This window comes from Rhipicephalus sanguineus, chromosome 4 (genome assembly GCF_013339695.2).
Source record: "Rhipicephalus sanguineus isolate Rsan-2018 chromosome 4, BIME_Rsan_1.4, whole genome shotgun sequence".
Lineage (NCBI taxonomy): Eukaryota > Metazoa > Arthropoda > Arachnida > Ixodida > Ixodidae > Rhipicephalus > Rhipicephalus sanguineus.
In genome coordinates this window covers 151,597,776-151,624,197 of record NC_051179.1, presented here as the reverse complement: position 1 = coordinate 151,624,197, position 26,422 = coordinate 151,597,776, and the positions used below count along the sequence as shown (strand labels likewise).

Genomic DNA, 26,422 nt, shown 5'->3' with positions numbered 1-26,422 from the left:
CACTTCAAATCAGCTCACGCGGTTCACAACGAGTCATTCTTTTACCCGAAACAAAAGCCAAAACGCTACAATAAGCAAAGCTACAAGTGTGAGCGAAGCCACAATCATGAAGACTGGGCCAATGCGTGTACTACCAATCATTCCCATAATGGCTGAACGATCGCAGCGCCAGAGTTCACTCTAGTAAATGTTGCAGGAAACTATACCTTTAGGGGCCTACGTAACTCTTCACCGGTAAGAATGAATCACGTTAACTGCGTTCTAGTGGAGGTAAGGATTTCCCATAGCAAGTTAAAGTAAACTTCTTTCGGCCACCGAAGCCGTAGTACGGAAGCGAGCAGTTTTAAATTCACAAGGTCCAACTGAAACTCAGGCGCTCATATTGAGGCTCGAAATTCGGAACGCAAACTTTTAAATGCGAAGCACTTCTTAGCGAACCTTAGGCACTTTGAGCGTTTCTATCTACGTATCTATTTATCTATCTAGCTGCCTACGTCTGCGTGCTCTCATGATCGCCTCCTTAACTTGGTGTAGACCAAAATTGACATGGGAGGGTAAGAGGACTTGACGAATACGACTGTCGGGTCATGACATGAATAACGTGAAAATTCTGTCGCGTACGTCGTCAAACCCTTTCCTCCAGACACGTGCGGCACATACCCGCTTACCACGGGTCGCGGTGTACGGGTATGCGCCACAGGTGATTTACACTTTAATTCTACCCAGGAACGGCGAGAACAGACATTGGTAATTTAAATGCGAGAGCGTTAAGAAAAACACTTATCGGCAGCGTTGACCCGACGATTTGAAAGGATAAATGTTAGGATCCCAACAGGAATTGAACTCAAGCATTCTGCGTGGCAGTCAGGTATTCTACCACAGAGCCACGCCTGGCCTAAAAACTGGTTTGGAAAAACTGCCTATGCAGGCGTAATGTCGGTGCAACGTCAGCTGTGGTTGTAGTGCTGATTTTCTAATTTTACAAGAAAGCAACAAACACTACACATGTACTCCTACGATACAGGCTTCATAGCAGATTAACGCCTGTGGTTCAGGTGTTGGCTCTGCTTTTATAGCAGTCTAATAAGCATAACATTTGTATTTCCATGATTCAGCAAGCAATATTGAAGCATTGCTCGGCCCCGGAGGAATATATAATAACGAAAGTTGCGTATGATATTCACATGATTGCACCATAAAGTGCACTTACTTTCGATAATACTGACGTATATGTACTCTAACGTTAGGGCTGCCGTTACGTCGCACCATAAGTTACCCTTTAAACGCCAGTGTTGTCGACGTGCCTGGTACGCCCATGATGTGCACACAGCTACTACAGTTACAAAAGCACGTCGATCCACCTCGTAACGCTTGGCTCAAAGCCATAAAATACAGCATAGAAGTACTGGCTGACTGCTTCGCATGAAACCGATTGTCACGACGCGTGGGATCTGCCGAATTTTTTCTTTCGTTCTCTCTCCAGAGAATTGCCCTATGATGGCGAAAACTGCAGACTCCTCGAGAAATAATTCATCAGCGTAAACTGGCTTAATATTTTCCTTTATGGCCTTTTTAATGCTTGTAGCAGCGACGCAGGCGCAGTCGAGTAACAATATTCACTTACTATTGATGAAGGGACGAGTCGCGGACATTTGCAGGCGTCTCCTAGAGCTGCAGGAAAACGTGCACATAGGTCACAAACACATATAAAATTCAAATGCGATTATCACTTCTTTCTCTGTAAAAGGTCTCATCCAACTCGCAAGGTTTGACGCGTCCACATAGTAAGTACACACGCTACGATCAACGCCGTCGTGGAAGTCAACGAATGAATTTAGACAAAGTGATCTCATAAATGTGGAGTTAATCTTAGTCAATTAGCATTTCTGCATTCTTCAATGCTACCTGTGCAGTTGGGTCATGTTGGTTCAGTTGGTTCAGGTCATGCGAACGCATGACCTGAACCTCAGTAGCGGGACGTCTTAGCAACTGATTATAGTCGCGGCCGAAGAGCCTCACGATTCTTTACACGAACAAAACAACACTTCAAGGCATGCACACTAAAGTGAAACATTTGCAGTTTAGACAGATAAGTTATTCTTTCAGAACTCTATTGTCATTATTGCACCCCACGCGCGCACAGCCATGTCGAGTACCAGGAGGAAGAACACACCGCAGAGCTGAACTGCCAACCTGTGTGGTGCATGGTGTGATCTTCCTTCTTGTGCTCGACGTCATTGTGCGTTTGTGGGGTGCAGTGCTACACCAACAATCCCAAGTTTTCAATATTTCGATCTATTTTTATCAATTTATCTTTAATAGGTTCGTTATGATGAGAGAAAATGTAGGTCAAAGTTTCATTTTTTAATTTCGCATCGACACTTCAACGCTTGAACGTCACTGTGACGTAACGAATTCTACAGTCTTCTACAGTTCTACAGTAACGAATTCTTTGGCCATATAGATTTGATGAGTCTTTTTGCAACTTGGTATGTAAATATTTCATGTCGATTAGGCCACAATGCGAACATTTTTAGCGATAAGTAATTGCGTAGGCCTTAACTGATGCTACCAAAATCTATGACGTCACGTTGAGTTTGTGCGGGAACTTGAAAGCGAAGTTACCACCTGTATTGTTTTCCGCTCGTTTTCTCGTTTACCAAGTGTCTCCTCGCGATAAGAGTGTTCTCGGTATTATGAAACTGTGATTTCCTAATAAACTCCTGAGACCTACAGTCGTGCTAATTGTTGTGCCAGAGCACCTGACCGGACGTGGAAGCGGGTCAACACCTGCGACCAAGGAAAAGGCCAACACCTGCGACTTGCCCCTACCTGTCTGACCACCATCGGTGGGATGGGATCCAAACTGACGTGCTGCTAGTACCAGTTTTACCACAATCGGTGGGGTGGTATTCAAACCGTCGTGCGGCTCGTACCGGTTTGTCTCCGATCACACAATGTACGGATCCCTGATTTCAGGCCATGCCGGTCCGTTGTTAGAGGAGGTGCCCCAGCCAACTTGGTCGACCTGGCAGGCTCTGTACTGCTATAACCTGCTATAACCTGCTATACCTGCTATAAACGTTGTTACGTTTTGTAAACCTTTTGCCTCCTTGTCCTGATCCTCAGCGGTAGTCCGAGCTTGACGGCGACATCGGCTCGCCAGCCTCCCGGCTTTCATCAACACGCAACTACCTACTTCCTAACATAATACACTTAAACCACGCAACTTATTTCACGAGTGTGTCGGGACGCTTCTGGTGAAAAAAAATTTTTTTACGGTGACCACCATGCTTTCGAAACCGGCATACGCTCTTGGTACCTCCAGTCCTTTTTCTTCTTCTTATTCTTCCTTTCCTTTTTTCCCCATTAATTGCCATACAGAACTATTCGTAATGAAGTAGCCAATAGTTTGAAATTACCGAAAGCTCGTTTGGCATGCCGGCCTGTGTACTTAAATAGCCCATCTCATTTTTTCCCCTTTCTTTTCTTTACGTATGCACATGCTTTCATTTCCCCTCCCCCGCTTTGGAGGTTGGGGAAAGTGAAGAAAGCGTACACAAACCCGCTCCTAAGGAAGACAGCTGTTGCCCGGACGATGGCAAGTCTACTTGTGGAAACGTTGTCTACAGGACGATTCCGTATTCACCGATTTCTTATCACTAGCGTTCGAAAAATACGATAGTTGGCTCTAGCAGCTTAAATAAAAGAGAAAAAGATAGGTTCTTGTCGTCTGACCCGAGGGTGGTGAGCTATAGCCGATGTCTTCGTACTGACTGAAAAAAGTCCAAAAGAGTGGTAGTCCTCTGAACGGTTACATGTACTTCGAGAACGCATGGAAGTAGGTAGCACCGAAACTTGAAGAGTTGTAGGTGTCGTATCCACTGTTCCCGGTGCTTTGCTTAAAAGAATCAGGCCATTTTTATCTTTAGGATGTGGCGTCACATAGTGATTTTTCAAGCGACGCCACCGATCCCGAAACAAGTGTTCAGAGGTTTATTGGCAGAGAATGCGAGAGAAAGGACAGCGGTCTTCAGCTTTCGGCGGAGCGCAGCAACCATGAGCTTATGCCGGTGGCGATGCCGCTGAGCCCACTCTTCTTACGCAAGCTTCAACTAAAAAAAACCGCTTCCTTTGCACGCGTCTACGTGGTTGACGTAGTGCGCGCAACATATTTAGTCTACCTTACTTATTTTGTTGCTCAGTAGTGAGGTCTTCGCGAGAGAACAACAGTTGTGTAGAAGACGTAAAACATTTTTGAAAAGTGACACCGGTTGATTCAACCCGGGCTCTCCCTTGGTACGTCGTACCAAGGATCAGGAGGACTCGTGCCCTATCCACGCGCTACAGCCGCGAGCGACCGACGTTAGAGGTCGAGGCTGCGGACACCTACGGAGCATGCCACCCTGTGAAGAGTGGCGGGAGGAGCATCATCTGTACTCAGGCTCTCAGTGGTGCACACAACGTTACCACCTTGTGCGTGGACGACAGAGCGGAAGTGGTAGCTTCCTCTCTCTGCCGATACGCATGGTGGCCCCTACGGACCGCACGAAGAGGACACTACCAATTCCTCCCCGTGCTCAATCGTTCGATGAGTAAGCTCCGCGTGCCAAGCCCAGGACGTGACGGTCGCGTATCGACAACGCCCTGCGCAGTTGGTCGCGGAACAGACATTCTTACCGCCTCGCTTCGGCTCCCCCAGCGGAGGATGGCGGTAAGCGTGACCCCCACGTAAACGGCCTGGATCAACCTGGGCCGCAGTGTCACCGGTGGTCGTGCTGAATGCGCTGGCCACCTCCCGTCACAATGCCAGTGATGTCAACTTAAGAAACCGTGCATCCTGTAGAGCTAGCTATTGTTCCGGTGATGTATTAAAGCTTACGAGAGTGTCTTATAGCTATTGGTAAGCGGTCAGCTATATATGTCAAGAATAATAACGAAGTACCGTCGCTGTGATGGCATCGTGTATCTCTAGAGCAGGCCTGTAGCCAGGAATTTTTTTTCGGGGGGAAGGGGCACTTGCTGAAAAGCTTGACTATTTCAGCAAAACGCCTATTTTCATTATTTATATTCGGTAAAACACCATACATCATAAAATTACCCCCCCCCCCCTCTGGCTACGGGCCTGCTCTAGAGGATGCTTTGTAAAAGCTGTCATGAACAAAGTGGAAAAAGCTAGTGGAGTAGCAGCGCAGTTGCGTCCTCCACATGCGTGAAGCCCGGTGCAGCCTGCTCGAGCGTTGCAAAAGGCAATGAACAAATCGTAAACACAAGAAGCTGAGTACTTCGGAGATGTTGGAGTTGCAGCGGTGCCTAATCAACGCATTCTGCAGCGAAACCGAATGTCACCACATCGGTTGATTTCCAAACTTCCAAAGAGTGAGGTGGACCCCCTTATAGCAGCGAAGCTGCTTATGGTCGAGCATTTCCTGGGAGGATCGGTGTAACGCGGCTCCTAGTGGGTACGTGCCACAGTAATTGGGCAAGCATCGCTACTCACCTCCGTTCCACTAAAAATAAAGAAGCTGTTTTTAATTAGCCTAGCTGGCATGTGCTGCGGAAATTGGGCAACCTACACTACTAACCTCCGGTCTACTAGAAATGAAGACGCTGTCTATAACTTATTAGAAACGTTAACCGCAGAACCACACGGGACACAGAAAGATACAATACGAAGCGGTCATGTTGTCTCTCTGTTTCCCGTGTGGTTCTGCGCTTACCTTTGCTAATCATGTATCACCAAATGGCCTACACCCACGCCCTTCTCTCTATAACTAGCCTAGCGGGTATATGTCACAGAAATTGGACAAGCCCTACTACTCACCTCCGCCACCCTAAAAATGAAGAAGTTGCCTATAACTAGGATGAACATCCGCGGACGGCGTACTATGCAATGAGAGCGAAATCGGCGGCTCCACCCTACAAGGAAGAGCTCTTATCGTTGTACAAATAAAAGCTTTCTCTCTCTCTCTCTCTCTCTCTCGTTTGCCGGCAGGAGGCAAACGTATCTGATCCAGAAACACGGAGATCTTTCTAGAATGTATGATGATCAGTACAGTCGTGCGCTCTCCGCAAGAAGAAGCTGCCCGTTGTGAGCGTCAACGGGAATTGGTGCGTCAACGGCAACGACGACGTCGTTCTGATTCAGAAGCACGCGCAAGAGAGCCGGAAGCCAAGCGCAAGCGGAGTGCAGAAGATCCAGACCTTCATTAGGAGATGCTGAGGTTTAAGGCGAACCGCTTGCATCGGACCCCGTGTTTAAAACGAGGCAAGACGAAGCGACAGAGAACGCTAAACTGTTTCATCAGCCTTCGCGATTTTATCAGTGAAGCTGGGATAATTTTTACCCTCCAAGTCTGGCCCTTCCCAGCAAAGCCAGCGGAGCCACCCAACACCGGCAGCCGTCGTAGCCACGCGAATGGACCATGTAACAAATGAGACGCTTGGCAATCTTCACAAGCCCTCGCTGCAAGAGCTAACCGTGCATTTGAACAAAGTACAGTGGGAACGAAGCCATCTTGTAAGCTAGAAAATGGAGAGGGCGCGTTTCATACTAAAGCCAGGCAGGACACCATCTACTGAGAGCCTAGGTTCTAGCTGCCTCAATATATAAAAAAATGTTCTGTTTTGATATACAACTGAAATTCCCATCAATTTGAACAGAAATTGTTTATGAATAGTTGCACTGCATAATCGTCGTCCATCGCAAGCAGGGTACGACCTTTTCAGACATCGCAAAGAAGTTCAGATTGCAGCGTGTTCAAGTCCATCGCGGCGTCAAACGGTTTCAGTAAACAGGCTGCGTCAACGACCGGCAGCGACGCGGAAATCTTTAGAATCGCTCAAACGGGCTCTGTAATGTCGTGGGACAAAATCTCTCCAGAATACATCACGGCTATTTTGAAAAATTTCAAGAAATGTCTTCAAGCTTGTATCAAATCCTAAGGCGGACATCTTGATACTAAAATTTGAGTTCTTGTAGAGAAGTGAATCACCTATTGAATAAAATAAAGCGTGCCTGATTTTGTTCATTTGCTGATGAACTATGGCTGTTTTTTGGAGTAACAATATTTTCGGTCACGCTGTATTTTGTGATCTTTCTGTTTGCATTATTTACCCACTCCCCTCTGTAATGCCCTTGGCGTTGAGGGCAAATGAAAAAATGAATTAATAAAGGTATTCAGATGGGGGCATAAATGTACTAATTACACATTAAGAAAAGAAGTTTAATTTCAAGGGCTCGTTTTCTTTGTTATACACAATACTAATGAAAACTAACAGACAATAATGCCAAGGAAAGTATAGGGGATGTTTTTAGTAGTAAATGTAAGGTAATTGTGAAGAAAGAAAAGTGGACGAAGAGATAGCTTGCCGCGGGCAGGGACCGAACCTGCGACCTTCGAATAACGCGTCCGATGCTCTACCAACTGAGCTACCGCGGCGGCCATCCCCCCGTCCACTTTATAGGGTATATATGTGCATTTATACGTGGGAGCGTCAGTCAGCGCCGCCAGTAGCCATGACGGCGAGTGTGGAACACTCTTTTTCTGCCTGTTGGCGTCACGTAGCACGTGAACTTATTACGAGCTGGCAGCTGACCAATAATCCCTCGCATACTACCTGAAAGCATCAAGTTTGCCAGAACGAGACCCTCGCTATGAATGAAGGAAAGAGGTTTAATTTCAAGGGCTCGTTTTCTTTGTTATGCGCAATATTAATGAAAACTAACAGACAATAATGCCAAGGAAAGTATAGCGGATGTTTTTAGTAGTAAATGTAAGGTAATTGTGAAGAAAGAAAAGTGGACGAAGAGATAGCTTGCCGCGGGCAGGGACCGAACCTGCAACCTTCGAATAACGCGTCCGATGCTCTACCAACTGAGCTACCGCGGCGGCCATCCCCCCGTCCACTTTATAGGGTATATATGTGCATTTAAACGTGGGAGCGTCAGTCAGCCCCGCCAGTAGCCATGACGGCGAGTGTGGAACACTTTTTCTGCCTGTTGGCGTCAGTTGGTAGAGCATCGGACGCGTTATTCGAAGGTCGCACGTTCGGTCCCTGCCCGCGGCAAGCTATCTTTTCGTCCACTTTTCTTTCTTCACAGTTACCTTACATTTACTACTAAAAACATCCCCTATACTTTCCTTGGCATTATTGTCTGTTAGTTTTCATTAATATTGTGTATAACAAAGAAAACGAGCCCTTGAAATTAAACTTCTTTCCTTCATTCATAGCGAGGGTCTCGTTCTGGCAGACTTGATGCTTTCAGGTAGTATGCGAGGGATTATTGGTCAGCTGCCAGCTCGTAATAAGTTCACGTGCTACGTGACGCCAACAGGCAGAAAAAGTTTTCCACACTCGCCGTCATGGCTACTGGCGGAGCTGACTGACGCTCCCACGTTTAAATGCACATATATACCCTATAAAGTGGACGGGGGGATGGCCGCCGCGGTAGCTCAGTTGGTAGAGCATCGGACGCGTTATTCGAAGGTCGCAGGTTCGGTCCCTGCCCGCGGCAAGCTAACTTTTCGTCCACTTTTCTTTCTTCACAATTACCTTACATTTACTACTAAAAACATCCCCTATACTTTCCTTGGCATTATTTTCTGTTAGTTTTCACTAATTACACATTGTTATTGACGTGAACTCGTACTATCTTTTATGTATATATTGTTTTTTTTCAGGAAACACACTTATTCTCTTAGCACATATGTGTTGAGGCTTGGGCTAGTTGGTTGGTACTCATACTGGCAGGTTTAGCAGCGCGCGAGCATAGAAAAAAAAGACAGAGTAGACCGAAAGAGCGCTCTTTCTGTCTAGTCTGTCTTTTTTTTTTCCTATGTTCACGTGCTGCAAAAACCTGCCAGTCTCTTAGCACGTCAGAAACTATGTCAAATAAGATCAAATGAAGGTTATTTTTATTCTGTAATACTGAAAGAACGAATATGACAAAAAGCTGTCTTTAGAATAGATAGACTCGTTTACAGTCCCGTATACTTTAAAAAATACGCAAAAAAAAAATAGCCGGTGCGGTAACAGAACCACGGTGAATAATAATAATAATAATGATAAACTGAAACTGCACCGGTAGAGTAATACAACAGGGTATGCACAGTTAAAAGAATGGAGTTATAAATCTCGCACTCAATTACTTAAGATTCAAACCAATTATTAGAACCCGCGTTACAGAAAACTTAAATACAAAATATTTTTCAGAAAGATTGTAATACGATTGTTATCTAGGTACTAATATCTGGAACGAAGTGCGCTAGATACAGAAAAAGAAAACATGGCTGATCCCTCTGTCATAGGAATCAGTATAACACGAAAGTAAAACGTGTCTTCACAGACGTAGTTGAGCGTTTGTTGTGGATTGTTCCGCACCGAGGGCGAAGGAATGAATGCTATAGCAACAAGTTGCAATGTCACGTGAAGAACGGCAAGCAGCTCGAAACTTGCAACGCGCTGCTCGAGCAGAAAGGACGCACGGAAAGAACATAGACAGGATGAGCGCGAACTAACAACTGTCACAGCTCGACAGTTAAAGCGCGCTGGTCAAATACAAAGGAAGACGCACGAAACGAACGCACAAGTATACACAGGATGAGCGCGAGCTGTCACAGTTGTAACTTATTTGTTTGTGAGCAGCGCGCTCCTTTCGCAAAAGCGGCCACTGCAGTGAGCAAAGTGACCTTCGTGCTCTCTGTAACTTCAGCGCAAACTTGCGGTGACCGCGCAAGACGTACAAGACAAGCGCGCGCGCAGGAGCGACCACGCCCTGTAGAGGCGCACGCTCATGTCAACGCGTGGGGCGACGCGCGCCGTTATATTATATACAAGAGTTTCGGTTTGACAACGAAAGAAACGCGTAACAGAAAGCAAGTGATAAGTAATTGAAATCTAATTTTATACCACTGCAAATAACTCACGGACATTCTGATATGAACAGATGGAAAAGTCAGAATGTTGAGGTAAGATCACACTGATTTGGAAGGGAAGAGGGAGTGCAAGAGAAGCCCTCTCTACCCGAGTTTAATCATGCGGCCTCTAGCTCCCACATTTCTCCATGACGGGAGGGTAATTTGGACGCCTAACTCGGAAGTTGGTTTGTCTAGTGCAACTCGCTCGCCTGTCGTCAAAAACCGATGCCACCATGAAAAATCACGCACTGCATCACGGCTACTCACGCGCGTAGGGTGAAGAAAGCAGCACGGACATCAGCGCTAACGTCAGTGCCGCAGCCTTATTCATGTTGGCGCCGGGCGATGCTACTGTAGTGCGTGCAACAGACGGTGTCTCCCGCAAACTAGGCGGTCGTTTTTGTCGAACACCCGTTTAAGAAGCGCGCACGTTGTCACTTCTCTGTTACTTATCTTTCTTGTTACCGAGGAAAACATCAATATTGCCGCGTCCATATTTGTGTCTGTCAGTACGCTGGCGACGACAAAGAAGACAACCGGTGCGCTCGAGAGGCGCAGCGGAAAAGACTGAAAAAGAAGACGTTCTTGGCGGCTGCACGCCTTCAGCGCTATCTTGGAGTACGACACGCCGTACGCCTTTCTAAATAAAGCCCCCGTGTTTTATAACCCGCGACACTGGTGGAGGAGCTGGGTACCATCGCCTCATGATCGGTACTCCTGTGAGCAGCCCTGCATCTAGCCCCACGAGACCGCCACGCGTGGAGACGCCTGTACACCGCTCAAGCCGTCGCCTGCAAGGTCTGAGACCAGAATTTGGCCTTTTACAAGGACCCCCGCTGCCGACAGCCACCCCTGCTCAAGAAATGGCGTTTTCAAGGAGCCCTACGCAGGTAACGGTCCAGAATCTTCGGATTCCCGAACCATTTCACGGCCGCCCGAACGAAGATGCGGAAGACTGGCTTGAGGAGTTTGAACGGGTAGCGAAGTCGAACCACTGGAGCCCCGACGAGAAGCTCTTCCACGTATACTTTGCCCTTGAAGACGGTGCGAAGACGTGGTTCATAAACCGCGAGGCAACTCTGACAACATGGGACGAGTTTTGCCGTCGGTTACGCGATACCTTCGGCAACACAGACCGACGTGAAAACGCACAACGCCTTCTTGAGTCACGCATCCAACAGCTACATGAAGGCGTCGCCATGTTTGCCGAGGATATGGTGCGTTTGTTCCACCGCGCTGACCCCAACATGTCCGAGGCTAAGAAGCTAAGCCATCTCATGAGAGGCGTCAAAGAACAGCTGTTTGTTGGTCTCGTGCGCAATCCGCCGACAACAGTCGACGAGTTTATCAGGGAAGCCACCGCAATAGAGCGGGCGCTGCAGCAACGGTACCATCAATGCGATCGCCGAGCCACCGGTGCACCTGCAGGTGCCGCAGCACTCACTGCGACCGACGAGTGTTCTCTACGCTTACTCATTCGACAGATCGTGCGCGAGGAGATTGCAAAGGAGAACGCAAGGTGCACATCGCCGTCGCAATCGCCGCAGCAGCAGGAGTTCACGGTTGCATCCGTCGCTGAAGTCGTCCGCCAGGAACTTCGGCAAGCGTTTGCCTCTCCCGAGCCATACCCTGATGCGTCGTACCAGCCCAACGCATATACCTACGGCGACGCTGTACGTCGTCCATTGGCTCCAGAACCATCGTACCAGCCGGACGCATACAGCTATGCAGACGCGGTTCGTCGACCGTTGCCCATGCCCGCGCCGCAGTACCGCCAACCGCCACCTGTTGCAGCCTGGGCCCAGCAGGATCCCATAAGGCGACCTCAACTGCGTAAGACGGATATATGGCGCACTGCGGATCGTCGGCCACTGTGCTACAATTGTGGAGAGCCAGGGCACATTTACCGTTTTTGCCCCCATCGTCCAGCTGGGTACCGCGGAAGTGCACCTGCTGCTACGCGCCGACAGTTTTGTGAAAGCCGCGCCCCCATCGACGACGACCTGGCTGGCCGGCAGGAGAGCTCCGCTACCTTCCGGACACGCTCGCCATCCCCGGCTCGTTTTGCTTCACCGAGCCGCCGTAGTTTTGCTGACGCCGTTAGAGGTCGGTCTCCCAGCCCACGGCGGGGAAACTGAAAGCAGCGACCTCTGGGGGGAAGGTTGCAGGTCCTCGAATTGCCGAAAATCCCCCATTGTTGCCGAAACGTGAGAACGACGAACAAGAAGATTACGCCGAGAAAACTGTGACTGCCGACCTCACCGTGACAATTGATGGGCTTGAAGTGACGGCCTTAGTCGACACTGGCGCAGACTTTTCTATTATAAGTGAGCGACTGGCAGGCGAACTCAAGAAAGTCAGAACGGAATGGACGGGCCCTTATATTCGAAATGCTGGAGGCCAGGTAATGACGCCTTCAGGCAAATGTACAGCAAGACTCACGATCGGGAATAGAGCTTTTGTAGCCTCATTCGTGATCCTACCGGAGTGCTGCAAACCTCTGATACTAGGAATGGACTTCTTAAGGGAGTACGGCGCCGTTGTCAACATACGTGAAGGCGTAATAACATTTGCATCTGACAATCCCGTGACCTCGGACGCAGACCAAGATCCCAGGGCGTTACGTGTGGTAGACGAAGACGTCTGCGTGCCGCCGCTGTCATGTAGTCTTGTTTCCGTCAGTTGCAGCGTGCAGTGTAATGAAGACGCCATAGCCGAACGTGTAACTGCCCTTCTCTTCCGTCAAGGTGTTGCCATCGCTCGCGGCATCGTCAGCTTAGTTGATGGCCGTACGGAGGTGCTACTTACCAATTTTACGAACGAGCGCCGGCACATTGGTAAAGGCACTGCTGTGGCATACCTCGAGGAACTCGACTACTCTTACGACTGCCTTGCTATGCAAGGGGAAGCAACGGCTCGTACAGCACCGCAGGCACCAGATGTCGACATCGGCCCAAGGTTAACGCCCACTGAAAGATGTCGTCTTATGGAACTTCTTGGCCGGTTCAAGGACTGCTTTTCCTCGACGTCACGAGTGGGTCAAACGCCGCTGACTAAACACCGTATAATCACGGAAGAGACAGCAAGACCCATCCGACAGAACCCATATCGCGTCGCTCAGAAAGAACGTGAGGTCATACAGCAGCAGGTCAAGAAGATGCTAGAGGATGATGTGATCCAACCATCAAAAAGCCCCTGGGCATCACCGGTGGTACTCGTGAAAAAGAAAGATGGTAGCTTGCGTTTCTGCATTGATTATCGTAAGCTCAACAACGTTACGAAGAAAGATGTTTATCCGCTGCCACGGATCGACGACTCTTTGGACAGGCTACGGCATGCGCGCTACTTCTCGTCAATGGACCTTAAAAGTGGATACTGGCAAATAGAAGTAGATGAGCGTGACCGAGAAAAGACCGCATTCGTGACGCCTGACGGGTTTTATGAATTCAAAGTCCTCCCTTTCGGTTTATGCTCGGCCCCGGCCACATTTCAAAGGCTCATGGATACCGTTCTATCCGGTCTGAAATGGAAAACGTGTCTTGTGTACCTTGACGACGTGATTGTTTTTTCGGCCACGTTTGAAGAACATCTAAAACGGCTGCTGTCTGTCCTTCAAGCCATACGGTCCGCAGGACTCACATTGAAACCAGAAAAATGCCACTTCGGCTTCGAAGAACTTCAGTTCCTGGGGCATGTGGTCAGTCAGGAAGGTGTTAAGCCTGACCCAGATAAAACTGCCGCCGTCGCAAAGTTCGCAAGGCCTGTAGATAAGAAGGCGGTCCGACGTTTCCTGGGTCTTTGTGCCTATTACCGGCGATTTATAGCGGACTTTGCGCACATCGCCTCTCCACTCACCCGCCTCACAAGGGAAGATGTTGCGTTTGTATGGGGCGAAGAGCAAGAAGCGTCGTTCAACGAGTTGCGGCATCGTCTACAAACTCCGCCCGTACTCGCTCACTTCGATGAGGATGCACCAACAGCCATCCATACAGACGCCAGCAATGTGGGCCTCGGCGCTGTCCTTGTTCAGTGCCAAGATGGTGCGGAGAGAGTAGTTGCCTACGCTAGTAGAACCTTGTCCCGTGCTGAGTCCAACTACTCGACAACTGAGAAGGAGTGTCTGGCTGTCGTTTGGGCAGTTGCAAAGTTTCGCCCGTATCTATATGGCCGCGCTTTCCAAGTGGTAAGCGACCACCACTCCCTGTGTTGGTTGACCAACATGAAAGACCCGTCTGGACGTTTGGCACGCTGGAGCTTACGGCTTCAAGAGTACGACATGACCGTAGTCTACAAGTCGGGAAGGCAGCACTTAGATGCCGATTGCCTATCAAGATCACCGATTAAACCACCAAGCCCAGAGGATGATGAATGCGCAGGCTTTTTAGGAGTTGTCGATGCGGCTGTCATCTCCCGGCAACAGCAAGACGATCCGGAGCTCAACTCACTAATCGACTTCTTGAATGGACGAGCCACGAATGCGCCGAGAGTGTTTTCGAGAAATTTATCAGCATTCTGCTTGCGTAACGGAATTCTCTATAAGAAGAATTTCTCATCAACAGGCAAAAGATATCTGCTGGTAGTTCCGGAAATCCTCCGCAAAGAAATTTTGCAAGCCTGTCATGACGAAGCCACGTCGGGCCACCTTGGTTTCACAAGAACATTGACACGTATCAAAGAAAAATACTACTGGCCAAGAATAGCAGTGGAGGTGAAGCATTACGTGCGAACATGCATTGACTGTCAGCGGCGCAAGGTACCACCGGTCAAACCCGCTGGGCTTTACATCCCGTTCCAGTACCGGAAACTCCGTTCGCTCAAATTGGCATGGACCTTTTGGGCCCATTTCCAACATCGGACAGCGGTAACAAATGGGTTATAGTGGCGACGGACTACCTCACCCGATACGCCGAGACCAAGGCGATTCCGAGCGGCACTGCAGCTGAAGCGGCCCGGTTCTTCATTGAGAACATCGTGCTGAGACATGGTGCTCCCGCGGTCGTGATAACAGACAAAGGTACCGCGTTTACAGCCGAGCTGTTGCGTACTGTGCTTACGCTCAGTGGTACAGCGCATAGGAAGACGACAGCTTATCACCCACAAACAAATGGACTTACGGAACGACTGAACAAGACTATCGCCGACATGCTTTGCATGTACGTTGACGTGGAACACAAGAATTGGGACAGGATTTTGCCGTACGTCACATTCGCGTATAATACGGCACGCCAACAAACAACGAAAATGACACCGTTTGCACTGATTCACGGCAGAGACGTAACTACGATGCTTGATGCTATGCTGCCTCATGACGGTGATTCAGAGACGGACGCCGCAGATTTCACTGAGCGCGCCGAGGAAGCAAGACAGCTTGCCCGCGTCAGAATAACTAGCCAGCAAGAACTTGACGCTCAACGGTACAATCTCCGCCATCGATTCGTCACCTTTAAGCCCGGGGAAAGAGTCTGGGTTTGGTTCCCTGTACGACGGCGAGGCCTCTCGGAGAAACTTCTGCGCCGATACTTCGGACCCTACAAGGTTCTGCGCCGCCTTAGCGACGTCACGTACGAAGTCGTCGCTGACGGCTCTTCTTGTTCAAAGCGCCGCCAGCATCTGCCTGAGACAGTGCACGTGGTACGCATGAAGCCGTACTTTTCTGAGTGATGTGACCGCCCACTCGCTAACTGCGCATCGACTGCTACTTCGTGAGCATCGAGACGATGCTCGCTCTGGAGGGAGGGTAATGCCGCGTCCATATTTGTGTCTGTCAGTACGCTGGCGACGACAAAGAAGACAACCGGTGCGCTCGAGAGGCGCAGCGGAAAAGACTGAAAAAGAAGACGTTCTTGGCGGCTGCACGCCTTCAGCGCTATCTTGGAGTACGACACGCCGTACGCCTTTCTAAATAAAGCCCCCGTGTTTTATAACCCGCGACAATATCGAACCATAAATCTCGCGGCAAGTTCGACACCTAGCCGTTTCGCCAAAGTAATTTTATTTTTGGTCGAACTGCGTCTCCCTTGAAAAAGAAAGGCCCGCACGCACTTTCCGTGTCAGCGGTTGAGAGAAACGCTACGACGTGAATGTATTCATCGTGACCCCGCGATCGCGCGTTATTCATAGTGCACGAGCGAGACACAAAAGCCCATCTGATTGGCGCAGCCGTGCAGCCGCAATAACGCCGCCTTCGAGTGCGCTAGAGTTTGCGACATATGTTCGCGTAAAGCCCAAACAGACAGACAGATATATATATATATATATATATATATATATATATATATATATATATATATATATATATATATATATATATATATATATATAATGGTTGTCAAGGGGGCGCAATGCTGTACCCTTGTAGGTTCACTCGGAGAAGTCCCATTTTTCATCGCCGGGCATCATTCAGTACAACTACAGGTCGACGCTTCTGCGAAAAAATATTGAGTGTATTTTTGACCTGACGACACTGAAATTTTGGTTTTGACACCCGGTATTCAGCTGTAATACCATGTAAGGTCGCTTTTGAAGGCACAATCGTTCAGAAAGGCCCTTCATGTGTGTGTTGTTGTTTTTTATCCTGTGTGTGTACGTACGTTTTTTTTCTCCTCCTTTTTCCCCCCTCTCCCTCTCTCCCTCTACATCCCCTTCCTTGCCCCTATTTCCCCACCCCAGTACTTGGGAGATTGACCTTAGTAGAACTTTCGCTTTAAAACGACTAGCGTTACCTCTGCATTTTTCTGTCATCACTATGTTGCCATAACGAACGCCTTTGCATTTGTTGCTCAAAAGTTGACATTGACGAAGTGCTGTGCCATGCGCTCATTCGGCTTTGAGGGCAGCAGGATCGACTGTCGCCATTCGGACTAACATTTACGTACGCTACAGTTCGATGCTGTTTCCTCCATCAAGGCTACTAAGAGGCGTGCTTAATATATATATGTATATATATATATATATATATATATATATATATATATATATATATATATATATGCATATGTATATATATATATATATATATATATATATATATATATATATATATATATATATATATATATATATATATATATATATATACTTTTTTTGAGGTAGTAGTGCCTGTCCGTTACTCATTTGCGTCTATAGGTTTCAGTAGGGCCTTTGAAGGCATTTGAATACAGTTGTTGAAAGATATTCACTGCAAGTTATTTCGAACAAACATTATTTGGGCCTACCTGCAAGAGATGTCAATTTCCAAAGCCAATAGCTGCCCTTGCCTTCACATTGTATGAATAAAGCATCGTGAACATATTGCTTTTGGCGGAAATCTTTCTAGCATTTTACTATGCATTCACTGATAGGAGCAGAGTGCCTGGTTCCAGCGCCCCCAGAACAAGGTCATCGAATCTTTAATAAACAATCAACACGTTGATACCCAAACAGCGTTTATTTCAGCGTGCGTTAGTTGCTGTTTATTTTTTATATTTTTTTGCTTTTGCTTCGACTGTTGTACGCTTCATATTAGAATGTTAGCAGGTGTATTTGTCTTCTGTAAAAAGCTCCAGGCTGTGGTCGGACTGCAGGAAATGTCTGTTTTGCGTGCCTGTGCCTCTCTGTGTTTTTTTGTGTGTTTTTTCATCATGTAGTCAGAAATACAAGATTAGCAGGAAATGTCTAGGCGTTAGTTTTTAACGACACCATTTGAACCAGCAGCAAAGGAGGGTGGTTCACTCGCTGACGTTGAGCCGTCATCCAGTGACGATACTATCCTGATGACTTTGGACGTGGAGGCAGGGGTCGAACCGTCGTGACACGATCAACTGCGCCTATTCTGCAGCGGCCGCCTTGACAGGTACCTTTTCCACGAATGTTCTGAAATAATTCCAAACAAACGAGCATGTGTTTGAAGGACACCAAATCTAGACACGCAGTCAGGCTAGGCTCATAAACTAAGGCAAAACTGCAATTCGGCCTACTTGGAAGAAATTCATTCTTCACTTACTGGCGCAAACACACAGGGACAAGAAGAGACTTGCGAAGACAGGCGCATAAACTATTCTCTGGAATTTCTGGTTTTTTTTTAATCTGTGCATAAAAGGTTCAGACTTAAAGGGCAAATCAAGGTCATTCTTCAGTTTTTCAAAGTTTCCCGCAGATCCCCAGCTGCCACTGATTCTACAGCCATCGCTTATTCTAAAATATGTTTATGTACATGAGCCAATCTGCATGAGTGAAGGTTATTGAAATTCGCATTAGAAATGTAGTCCATTTCATGCGATGACAAATTAAAGCGGGCTTTCGCTCATTCGTTCAAAGTTCATGAGTCTAATGTGTCGACCATATCAAGAAAGTAGACACGAGAAATCACCTGGAAAAATAAAGAAATTGTTTTTGGTTCTACAACAGTACGGAAGTTTCAAAAGTGCTACAAAAACAATCGAGTCCATTTCCAGCGATGGAAAATTTAACTAGGCTGGCGCTGATGCCTTCAAACTTCGTAACTTCAGTGTTTCATCAATATCAATAAAGTAGACACTCGCCATTTATTTAAATAAAATTCAACTTGGATGTACAATATGGAAGTTTTAAAATGGATATTTAAATGTTGCATACCAGCCATATAGTAATACACTGACACCCAAGTTCCGCTGCATGCCGTTTGCTTTTCTATGGGACAAAAACTGTTTTTTGCTCTCTTCTGCACACTGGGCAGTTTGCGCTGCTTAACGATTTGGTGCCCCAATATAAAACTCTTTGATGACGTCAGTACATGCCTTTTAATCAGCTAAGCCATTTTAGAAACAACCCAAGAGTTTTCAAACGGACATTTTTCTTTCCCCTTGTCGCGCCACTTTTTCAAAACAAGCTGCCGGTAAAGACAAAAGAAAGAAAAAAAGACACTGGGGCAGATTTTTCTTCGTTTGTTATAAGTTTTTTACAGAAGCCCACCGCCCCGTACCGCAGGCGTTTTTTGCTGGAGTCCGAGAGCCGTCCTTTCAGGATGCTGCTTTTGAAGCTGCCTATAGTCTTGCTGGGGTTAATACTGGCGCATCTACTTCAATGCTGTTTCTCGACTGCGTGGCGGTTGTAGTTCAAGCTGCAAAGTTCTGCTTCCATTTCTTAAAAAAAAAAAGCTGTAAAACACTGAGCCTGACGCAATCCGACAGTAAACCGTTGACGGGACTGCTCTAACAGCTCTTCTGACGCGTTGAGCGATTGCTGCATTGTTGTAGGAAGAAAAGCGGGGTGCAGACATTATGAGGACGACTGTTCGCAACTAAAGATAACTTTACGCTCGTTTAGAAAGGGTTTTATTGGAGTCATGTCCGCTGCCGTTTTTCCAGTGGTCGCAATTCTTCGTCCGCTATGCACAGCTAAAAACCTTTTGTGCCAACCATTGGCAATAAGGATTATGTTCTTACCACGAAACCCTTTCATATGCGCGAAACAATTGCTTTCAAAATTTGTTTTAAAGCGTAAATATTCTCAGGCTACATCCCCAGGAAATTCGTCCATCTACTTGTCTATAACGTAACGCATTTTCCGCAAGAATACACAGGGTTCCGTGGAAATACACGAGGAACATACAGCGCCATGTAGAGAACGACTCGAGCCCACCACTTACCTAGTGTGTCGGGGCTCGAACCCTCGACCTTATGAGCATGTAGGGTTTCGAATCCTCAACCTCCGAAATATACAGGAACTCGAGCTCCGAACATTTAGGGGTCTAGGTTATGAAACCATCGACTTAACCTAACGCCGAACTGCCGAAGGTATCGAACAGTCGACTTCAAAAGTTACATATATATAGGGACTCGAACCCCGAACCTTCCAACCATTTATGAAATCAAGGACAACTGAGATGAGCAAGTGGCACAGTGCTTTTGCATAGTTAGACAATCCCAGTGGAGTTACTGCAACAATATTTTTGTCCTCCCCCCCCCCCCCCCCCTCCAGCATAACGCCTTTATGACGGTGTAAATGTTCATTAAATAAATAAATAAACTTCCTACAAGGACTCTAACATAATGGGACTCTAACGGTGTCAGAGACTGGTGTCTCCAACGGTCCCGTTGGAAGTTTTCCGGTTGCTTGTCGAATCGTACTTCACACGACTTCATTCGGAGCGTCACATATTGTATAGCTGTGTTGCTAACGCTAAACTTGCATTTGCTTTTTTTTATTTGCCCATTCATACTTTGCTTTCTTGTGCGTTTCAACTTGAACTATGTTTCAGAACGATTTTCCCTCAGTGTCATACATTGTATAACCATTCTGGATATTGCACAATCATGTATTTCTTAGGATTAAGATTTCGCGCACCTAGCACAGGACACGAGGAACACGAAACAGACACACGTGGCGCCAGCTTACAACTTATTTTAATTGCGTAATCACGCATTCATATAATTCGTGTCCTCCGCTACGTGCGGCACACCCTAAACCTACGCCATATGATGTGCGAATAATCCCAACATGTTACTTTTGTTCAACACGTATTTCTCTCTTTTTTCCTTCTCCTTGTTCTGGATTTGATCATTTTCGTACACCTGCGAACCCTGTGTACTTCACACCCGGCTTAAGCTCACCTCTGGGTTCATAGGGTGGTCTGTTGGGCGAGTCAGAACATTAATGCCTCGTAGGATACCAGCGTGCGTTAAGGTAGAAGTGCAAAAAAAAAAGAAAACAGAAATAATGAACACACGGAGGGCTAGGAAGGGTGCTGGATCGTTGTTCCCACACCCTTCTTGTCACCTTGTGTGTTTCTTAGTCGTTTTTTTTTTGTCCTCGCCGTTCGCTAGATCATCAAACTACTCACACATCTTGTTTGGCATAGTAGTATTACATTAATAAATAAATAAAGATTACCCAGCATGGCGTCCCGTCTGATTCACGTTCCATCCTCGGCGGAAATGATCGGCACAGGTAGGTGCAGTACAGCGTGCGACCGAAGAAATTCGTCTGACAAGAAAAAAGAAATTACGCGAGGGTGAGCTTGAGAGGTACAGTAGAGTGGTCACACTTCCATACAATGCTGAAAACAGTCCCATCACATGCAGTACTCACAAATTTGCTGGCTACGATCTTTCCGCACTTCTGCTTCTTGAATAGACACTCTGAAAGGAAATCACATATGCGATCGCTTAGACCAGAGCTCAAGCGAACTGTTATGTTGTGCCAGTAAAACGTGTTAGTTAACTTCAGTGGTTTTTAAAGGGCCTCTAAACCACTCCTAGTTCAAAGACAAGGGAGTGGTTTCTTTCTCGCCTTCTATACCCTTCCACAGGCGATATCTCCTCATCGCCACTTATTTCTTAGTAAAGGACGTGTACAATGTCAGCACTAAGCGTTGAGCCTATCAGGATTTCACGCTTTTCGGCTACACTCTGTTATCTCCACTTGCGCAGTCGCCAACACACAAAATGAAGTGAAATCAGTAGATCGCGCATGATAGTCATGCGAGACAAGGAAGAACAAGTGGGCTAATGCATGACAAAGCAGGCTGGGAGACAATTCACAACTGATATTTCTCGTATGTGAACCGATCGACAGTATGTACCCTATTGACGTCACGTCAATCACCTTTCTGGCGTTACGATGTGCGCCAAAAAGACGAGAAAGTTTTGTATTTTCAGAGGCTGTTTAGGGGCCCTTAAAGGGTGATCTTGTCGTTTTGTCCCAGCCAGAATCTCAAGCATATGTGTTATTTTAAGTATGAGAAAAAATTTTCACAAAACTTCTCTTTCGTAAGTATATATATGTTTTCCCATTGGTCAGCCGACTCCACGAATGATATGTCCCTCATTGTAATCGGCTCAAACATTATCTTACGAAAATTTTTAGTGCAAGACGTTTTTTTTATGAATACGGGCACATTACCAGCCATTGTGGTGATACGAATCAAATACTGCGCATTCGCTCCCGGACATTTGCTTTGAAAAAAGAAAGTAAAGGGAATCTACACAACGTATCTCGAAAGAATGTGGCGCGATACTCACAGTAAATTGAGCAAAACCACCTCTGTCTAAGAAGGAAAATTTTAAAGAATGAACGCACCATTTCTTCGTTATTTTCACGAGATTGACTGCTGCTGAGGCTCAGAAAATCATTTGGAAGAAGCACGCCATGTTTCGCTGTTCCAAAAATAGCAATGTCATCGTCACTAACAAACTGGCCGTTACACATAATTCAGCGCACGACTGTAAAGATTCGAAAATTTACAGTATTGCAAAAATATATAGGCGTTTATATATATGGAACAAACCGGGCTTGCAGATATTCTAGTTGGCATCAAGCAAAAGAAATGTACCCTGGGCTGGCCACGTAATGCGTAGAACAGACAACCGATGGACAATAAGAGCAACAGAATGGTTACCAAGGGATGGGAAACGTAGTCGATGATACAAGAGAGTTAGATACAGTGATGAAATCAAGAAGTTCGCAGGGATAAAACTTAATCAACTCGCACAGGATAGGGTGAACTGGAGATCATTGAAAATGGCCTTCGTCCTGCAATAAATATAAAATAGGCTGAAAATGATTATGATGATGATGATGGGAGGAGTTTTATATGTGTTCCTCCTGCCCTGTGTTATTGTACATGCTTGTAGAGAAATCTCACCTAAGTGTGAGAAATATGACTTCCCTACTCTGTAATAATTTCCGGATACCGTGAGCGCTCTTTGAATTCTTCGCGCAGAAGTAACAATTTCGCGCTGAATTTATACAATATTGATGTTTTTACCCGCTATATTGACGAACCGTGTGCCATATTCGCGAAGCTATACACTCCTTCGTAAATGCATCTTTCGATTGGTCGGTGGTCTTCGATAACGATATGTCCAGATTCATGATTGGGTGCAACTTTCTCTTACGGACAATTCAAGCGTATGAAGCTTTTATGAGTATACACTGATATACACCGTAATGCCAAGACGTTGATCTTTCACGTGGGTCGAAAAATGTTTTCTTTTACTGTTTCTAATGCTTCTAGTCACAGGACAAAAATACCGGGAAAGGCAGCGAATGAGAGCTTATGTAAAAAGCAATGGTTGGACGGGAATAGTGCATTGTTTTCGTACTTCTTAGGCTTTTACTAGCAGACAAAGCTTTTATGAAAGCAAATAAAACCTGAACGTTCTGTGAAAATGTGACAAATTAAAAAAAGACAGTATTTGTACTCATACTGTGGCAACCATGAACTGCCCATTATAACGGTCCAAGTAATAATACATTAATAAATTATTATTAATAAGAACTAACAGAAAATAATGCCAAAGAAAGTATAGGGGATGTTATTCGTGGCAATTAGGATAAAGTGTGAAGAACGTAAAGTGGACGAAACGACAACTTGCCGCCGGCAGGGACCGAACCTGACGCCAACAAGCAGAAAAAAGAGTGTTCCACACTCGCCGCCATGGCTGCGACTGGCGCTGACTAACACTTCCAGGTTTAAATGCACATATATACCCCACAAACATGAGCGGGAGGATGACCGCCGCCATAGCTCAGTGGTAGAGCGTCGGACTCGTTATTCGAAGGTCGCAGGTTCGGTCCCTGGCGGCGGCAAGTTATCTTTTTGTCCACTTTACTTTCTTCACGCTTTATCCTAATTACAACGAATAACATCCCCTATACTTTCTTTGGCATTATTGTCTGTTAGTTCACATTAATATTGTGTCTAACTAAGAAACGAGCCCTTAAAAGCAATCGTCTTTCCTTCATTAATAGATTATTGTAATTTATAGTATACTTTTCCACCGTGTAAATTAAAAAATATTTAAGCGAGTATATTTTTTTTCTAATTAGAAGAAATCCTTTGAACTTAGCAATTACGAAGTACCCTATATTTATTTCGTTTACACAAGTTGAATGACACACGGTAGGCCACTTACTTTACCAAAGGTTGCACACGTACAAATAATTTAATCAGTGATTGCACTTTGTAGTGACACTTATGTGTGGGTATAGAAAGCTATCATAATGTGATGAACACACGGATAATCCCTTTGTGAGTCCTTAAATGCCATATTTATATCAGCAACAGATCTCCAAGGTGTGGCGTATGAGACAAACTGGGCCATAAAATTACGTGATTGGTGTTCATCATAGCATTACGTCACGACATCATGTGCCAAAGACGATTCGCAGTTTCGTGTGAGACATCACATAAATCTTCGTCTTGTTACAAACGTATATCGGCGGTAGGACAGCTCGAATGCAAGTTAATTTCTAAATTTCATTCTTGGCAAGGTGTACGGTACAGAAAGGGGAGGGAAAGTGTGTTTTACGAGAAGAAAAATTTCCCCCTTAAGCCATCATACCAATAACACGCAGTCACTTGCGAGGTTGCAAACGTATCTACGCTTTTTCAGAGTCACTGAGTAGGGCTTCATTCTGCCAACAATCGCTTTTTAGCGGCGGATTTTAATAAGTAAATTTAATTACTGCCATGTAGTTTAATTACCAAAACCCCACGTTTCGTCCTGAACTTATTTTCCTAAAACATTTGATCATTAATTCGTCTGATCATGTCCCAAGAGTGAAAACACGTTTTTTGAGCGTTAACTTTTTTCACTTCAGTGTGGTACATACGCAGCGTAAAGGTAATAGGAATACTTCGATTTAGCAGCTTAGCATAACACAAAAGGAGCTTAGCGTACGCAAGGCCCCAGACCCTGCTTCCTTTATATTGGAAACCGGTCTGGGTTCACTCGTACTCCAGAAACCTCGTGCACGTTAACTATTGCGTTTCTCTAAGACATTCAATATTGCACTTCCTATGGCGCGAGAATAAATACGCTGCCTAATTACAAGTTATGTGCTCAGCTTCCCAGATTTTAACAATTCATCTCTGGTTCTCGCGCTTCCGGATTCTGTTTCCATATTGACATTTTTCTCTATTTACCGCGTACCGCTTTGATCCGAAGACTCAGTTCTGTCATAACTTGTCATACTGCGCATACAAAGCGAGATGCTCGATTCGTTAGGCCGTGGCGACCTTGCTGCTGTTCAACAATCAACCGACAGACATGGAATGCCACACGGCAGCCACGGCGCGCGCTCGAAGAGAGTACGCGAACTTCGAATATTCCGCACGGTGAATTCCAGGAAATGGCACCCTAGGGATCAGTTTTCACCTCAGAACGTCCTCTGTAACTCCTGCCATGACTCACCCGACTCTTTCAGCTGCGCGCAGAAGAGGGCCGCGCAAAGTAACAGCGTCACAACCGACGCCTTCATGTCGGCGCACTCGCGATGTCCTCGCCGTCTCCTGCACTTCGGCAACGGGTCTCACAAGGCGGACGACCCCAACGGTGTGGACAAGACTCCTGCGAGGATGCCTGCGGAAGTGACGTTCCCTTGGACGCGTCTCAGCGCCGGCGGAAAGTCAACAACTAGGAATAAATAGTGGAAAGGGAAATGCGGGCAGCTGTCCTGCCCTACGGCCGGCACGCGTTCATATTGCTCGAACAATCGGTGGATCAAAACGTTTTGTACGAACGTCTTGCGTGTTCCACGAAGCGTGACACTTGCATAAGGCGTCGCTATGCGGCATCCGTAGAGATATCGGACGCGTGTGACATTCCGAGCAACGTGCCAGGGCACGGCACTCTTCCTCTCAAAATATCCGATTGAATTGGATCTAGGTTATCCGAACACACGCGGTTTTTAATTGCAGTGGTGCGATGCGGTAGCTTTTCTTAGTTATTTTTTGCTCTGCTTTATTGATTGACTTTTGTGTGTGTGTGTGTGTGTGTGTGTATTTGTATTCAAAACACGGAAGTGGGAAAAATGGAGTGGAGGCGTCAAAAGCGCGCCGACATTTATTGGTAACCTCGTATACTACATAACGCATTATAGAAACAAGGAGCGCGCTGCTGCCCATGGCTTTGCTGCAGGGCCCATTTATAAAGGAACAGGGTGTCCAAACAAGGAAACGGGATTCGCAATACCGGCAACAGCAAGTTCGATGCGGCCAATAGAATAAAGGACATCTTTATATCGATGAGAGTTCAGTAAATGTGTGCATGAACAGAATAAAAAACGCTAAGTTTGTTGGCCTCTTATGAATACAAATGAGGTCGCACAACTGCCAGAAAAAAAAAAAAGATTATCTGAACCACGCTGTCTCCGAGGCTCCTAACTTCTTTATTTAGGCACGTCGCATATTTCAAACCATGCTTGCATCTGTAGGCTCGATGCTTGAAGTGTGCGCGGGATTTTTTCTATCTCTCTCTCTCTTTATTCTGTCTCCTCTGCTCTTGCTTCTTTGTCTTTCCCCCAGAGCAGGGTAGCAAATCAGATGTGTGTCTTCTTAACCTGCCTGCCTTTCCTTGCTTCAGTCTGTCTCTCTCTGGATCCATTCATTTGTTAATGAGAGATATAGTAAATTCCTCGCTCATCTGATAATTTTGGAGAGTGAAATAACTCACGAAGGTATAAATCAGAGGCGACAGTGTCGGTTCATGACAGCATCCATAAATGTATGATTTCAAAGGTCATCTCAAGCACCAAAAGAC

At 46.4% G+C, this 26,422-nt stretch overlaps 1 protein-coding gene across 1 annotated transcript; it reads right to left on the bottom strand.

Annotated features, from left to right (window-relative positions):
• Window positions 1–17,384: 17,384 nt before the first annotated feature.
• On the bottom strand, window positions 17,385–25,213 carry LOC119389063 (uncharacterized). Its single transcript, XM_037656339.2, has 4 exons — window positions 25,076–25,213; window positions 20,967–21,016; window positions 20,769–20,861; window positions 17,385–17,771 (listed from the first exon to the last, which is right to left on the bottom strand). Exons 1-4 carry the CDS (start codon window positions 25,140–25,142, stop codon window positions 17,664–17,666), a joined length of 318 nt encoding a protein of 105 aa, XP_037512267.1. The 5' UTR covers window positions 25,143–25,213; the 3' UTR covers window positions 17,385–17,663.
• Between the last annotated feature and the right edge of the window lie 1,209 nt (window positions 25,214–26,422).

Excerpts from the sequence above, each read along its gene's own strand:
- LOC119389063 (XM_037656339.2), bottom strand. The coding sequence starts at position 25,142 with ATGAAGGCGTCGGTTGTGACGCTGTTACTTTGCGCGGCCCTCTTCTGC. Across the intron at positions 20,862-20,966 it reads AGATCGTAGCCAGCAAATTT|ACGAATTTCTTCGGTCGCAC; the intron begins GTGAGTACTGCA and ends TTTTCTTGTCAG. Across the intron at positions 17,772-20,768 it reads CAGACGGGACGCCATGCTGG|AACATTCGTGGAAAAGGTAC; the intron begins GTAATCTTTATT and ends GAATTATTTCAG.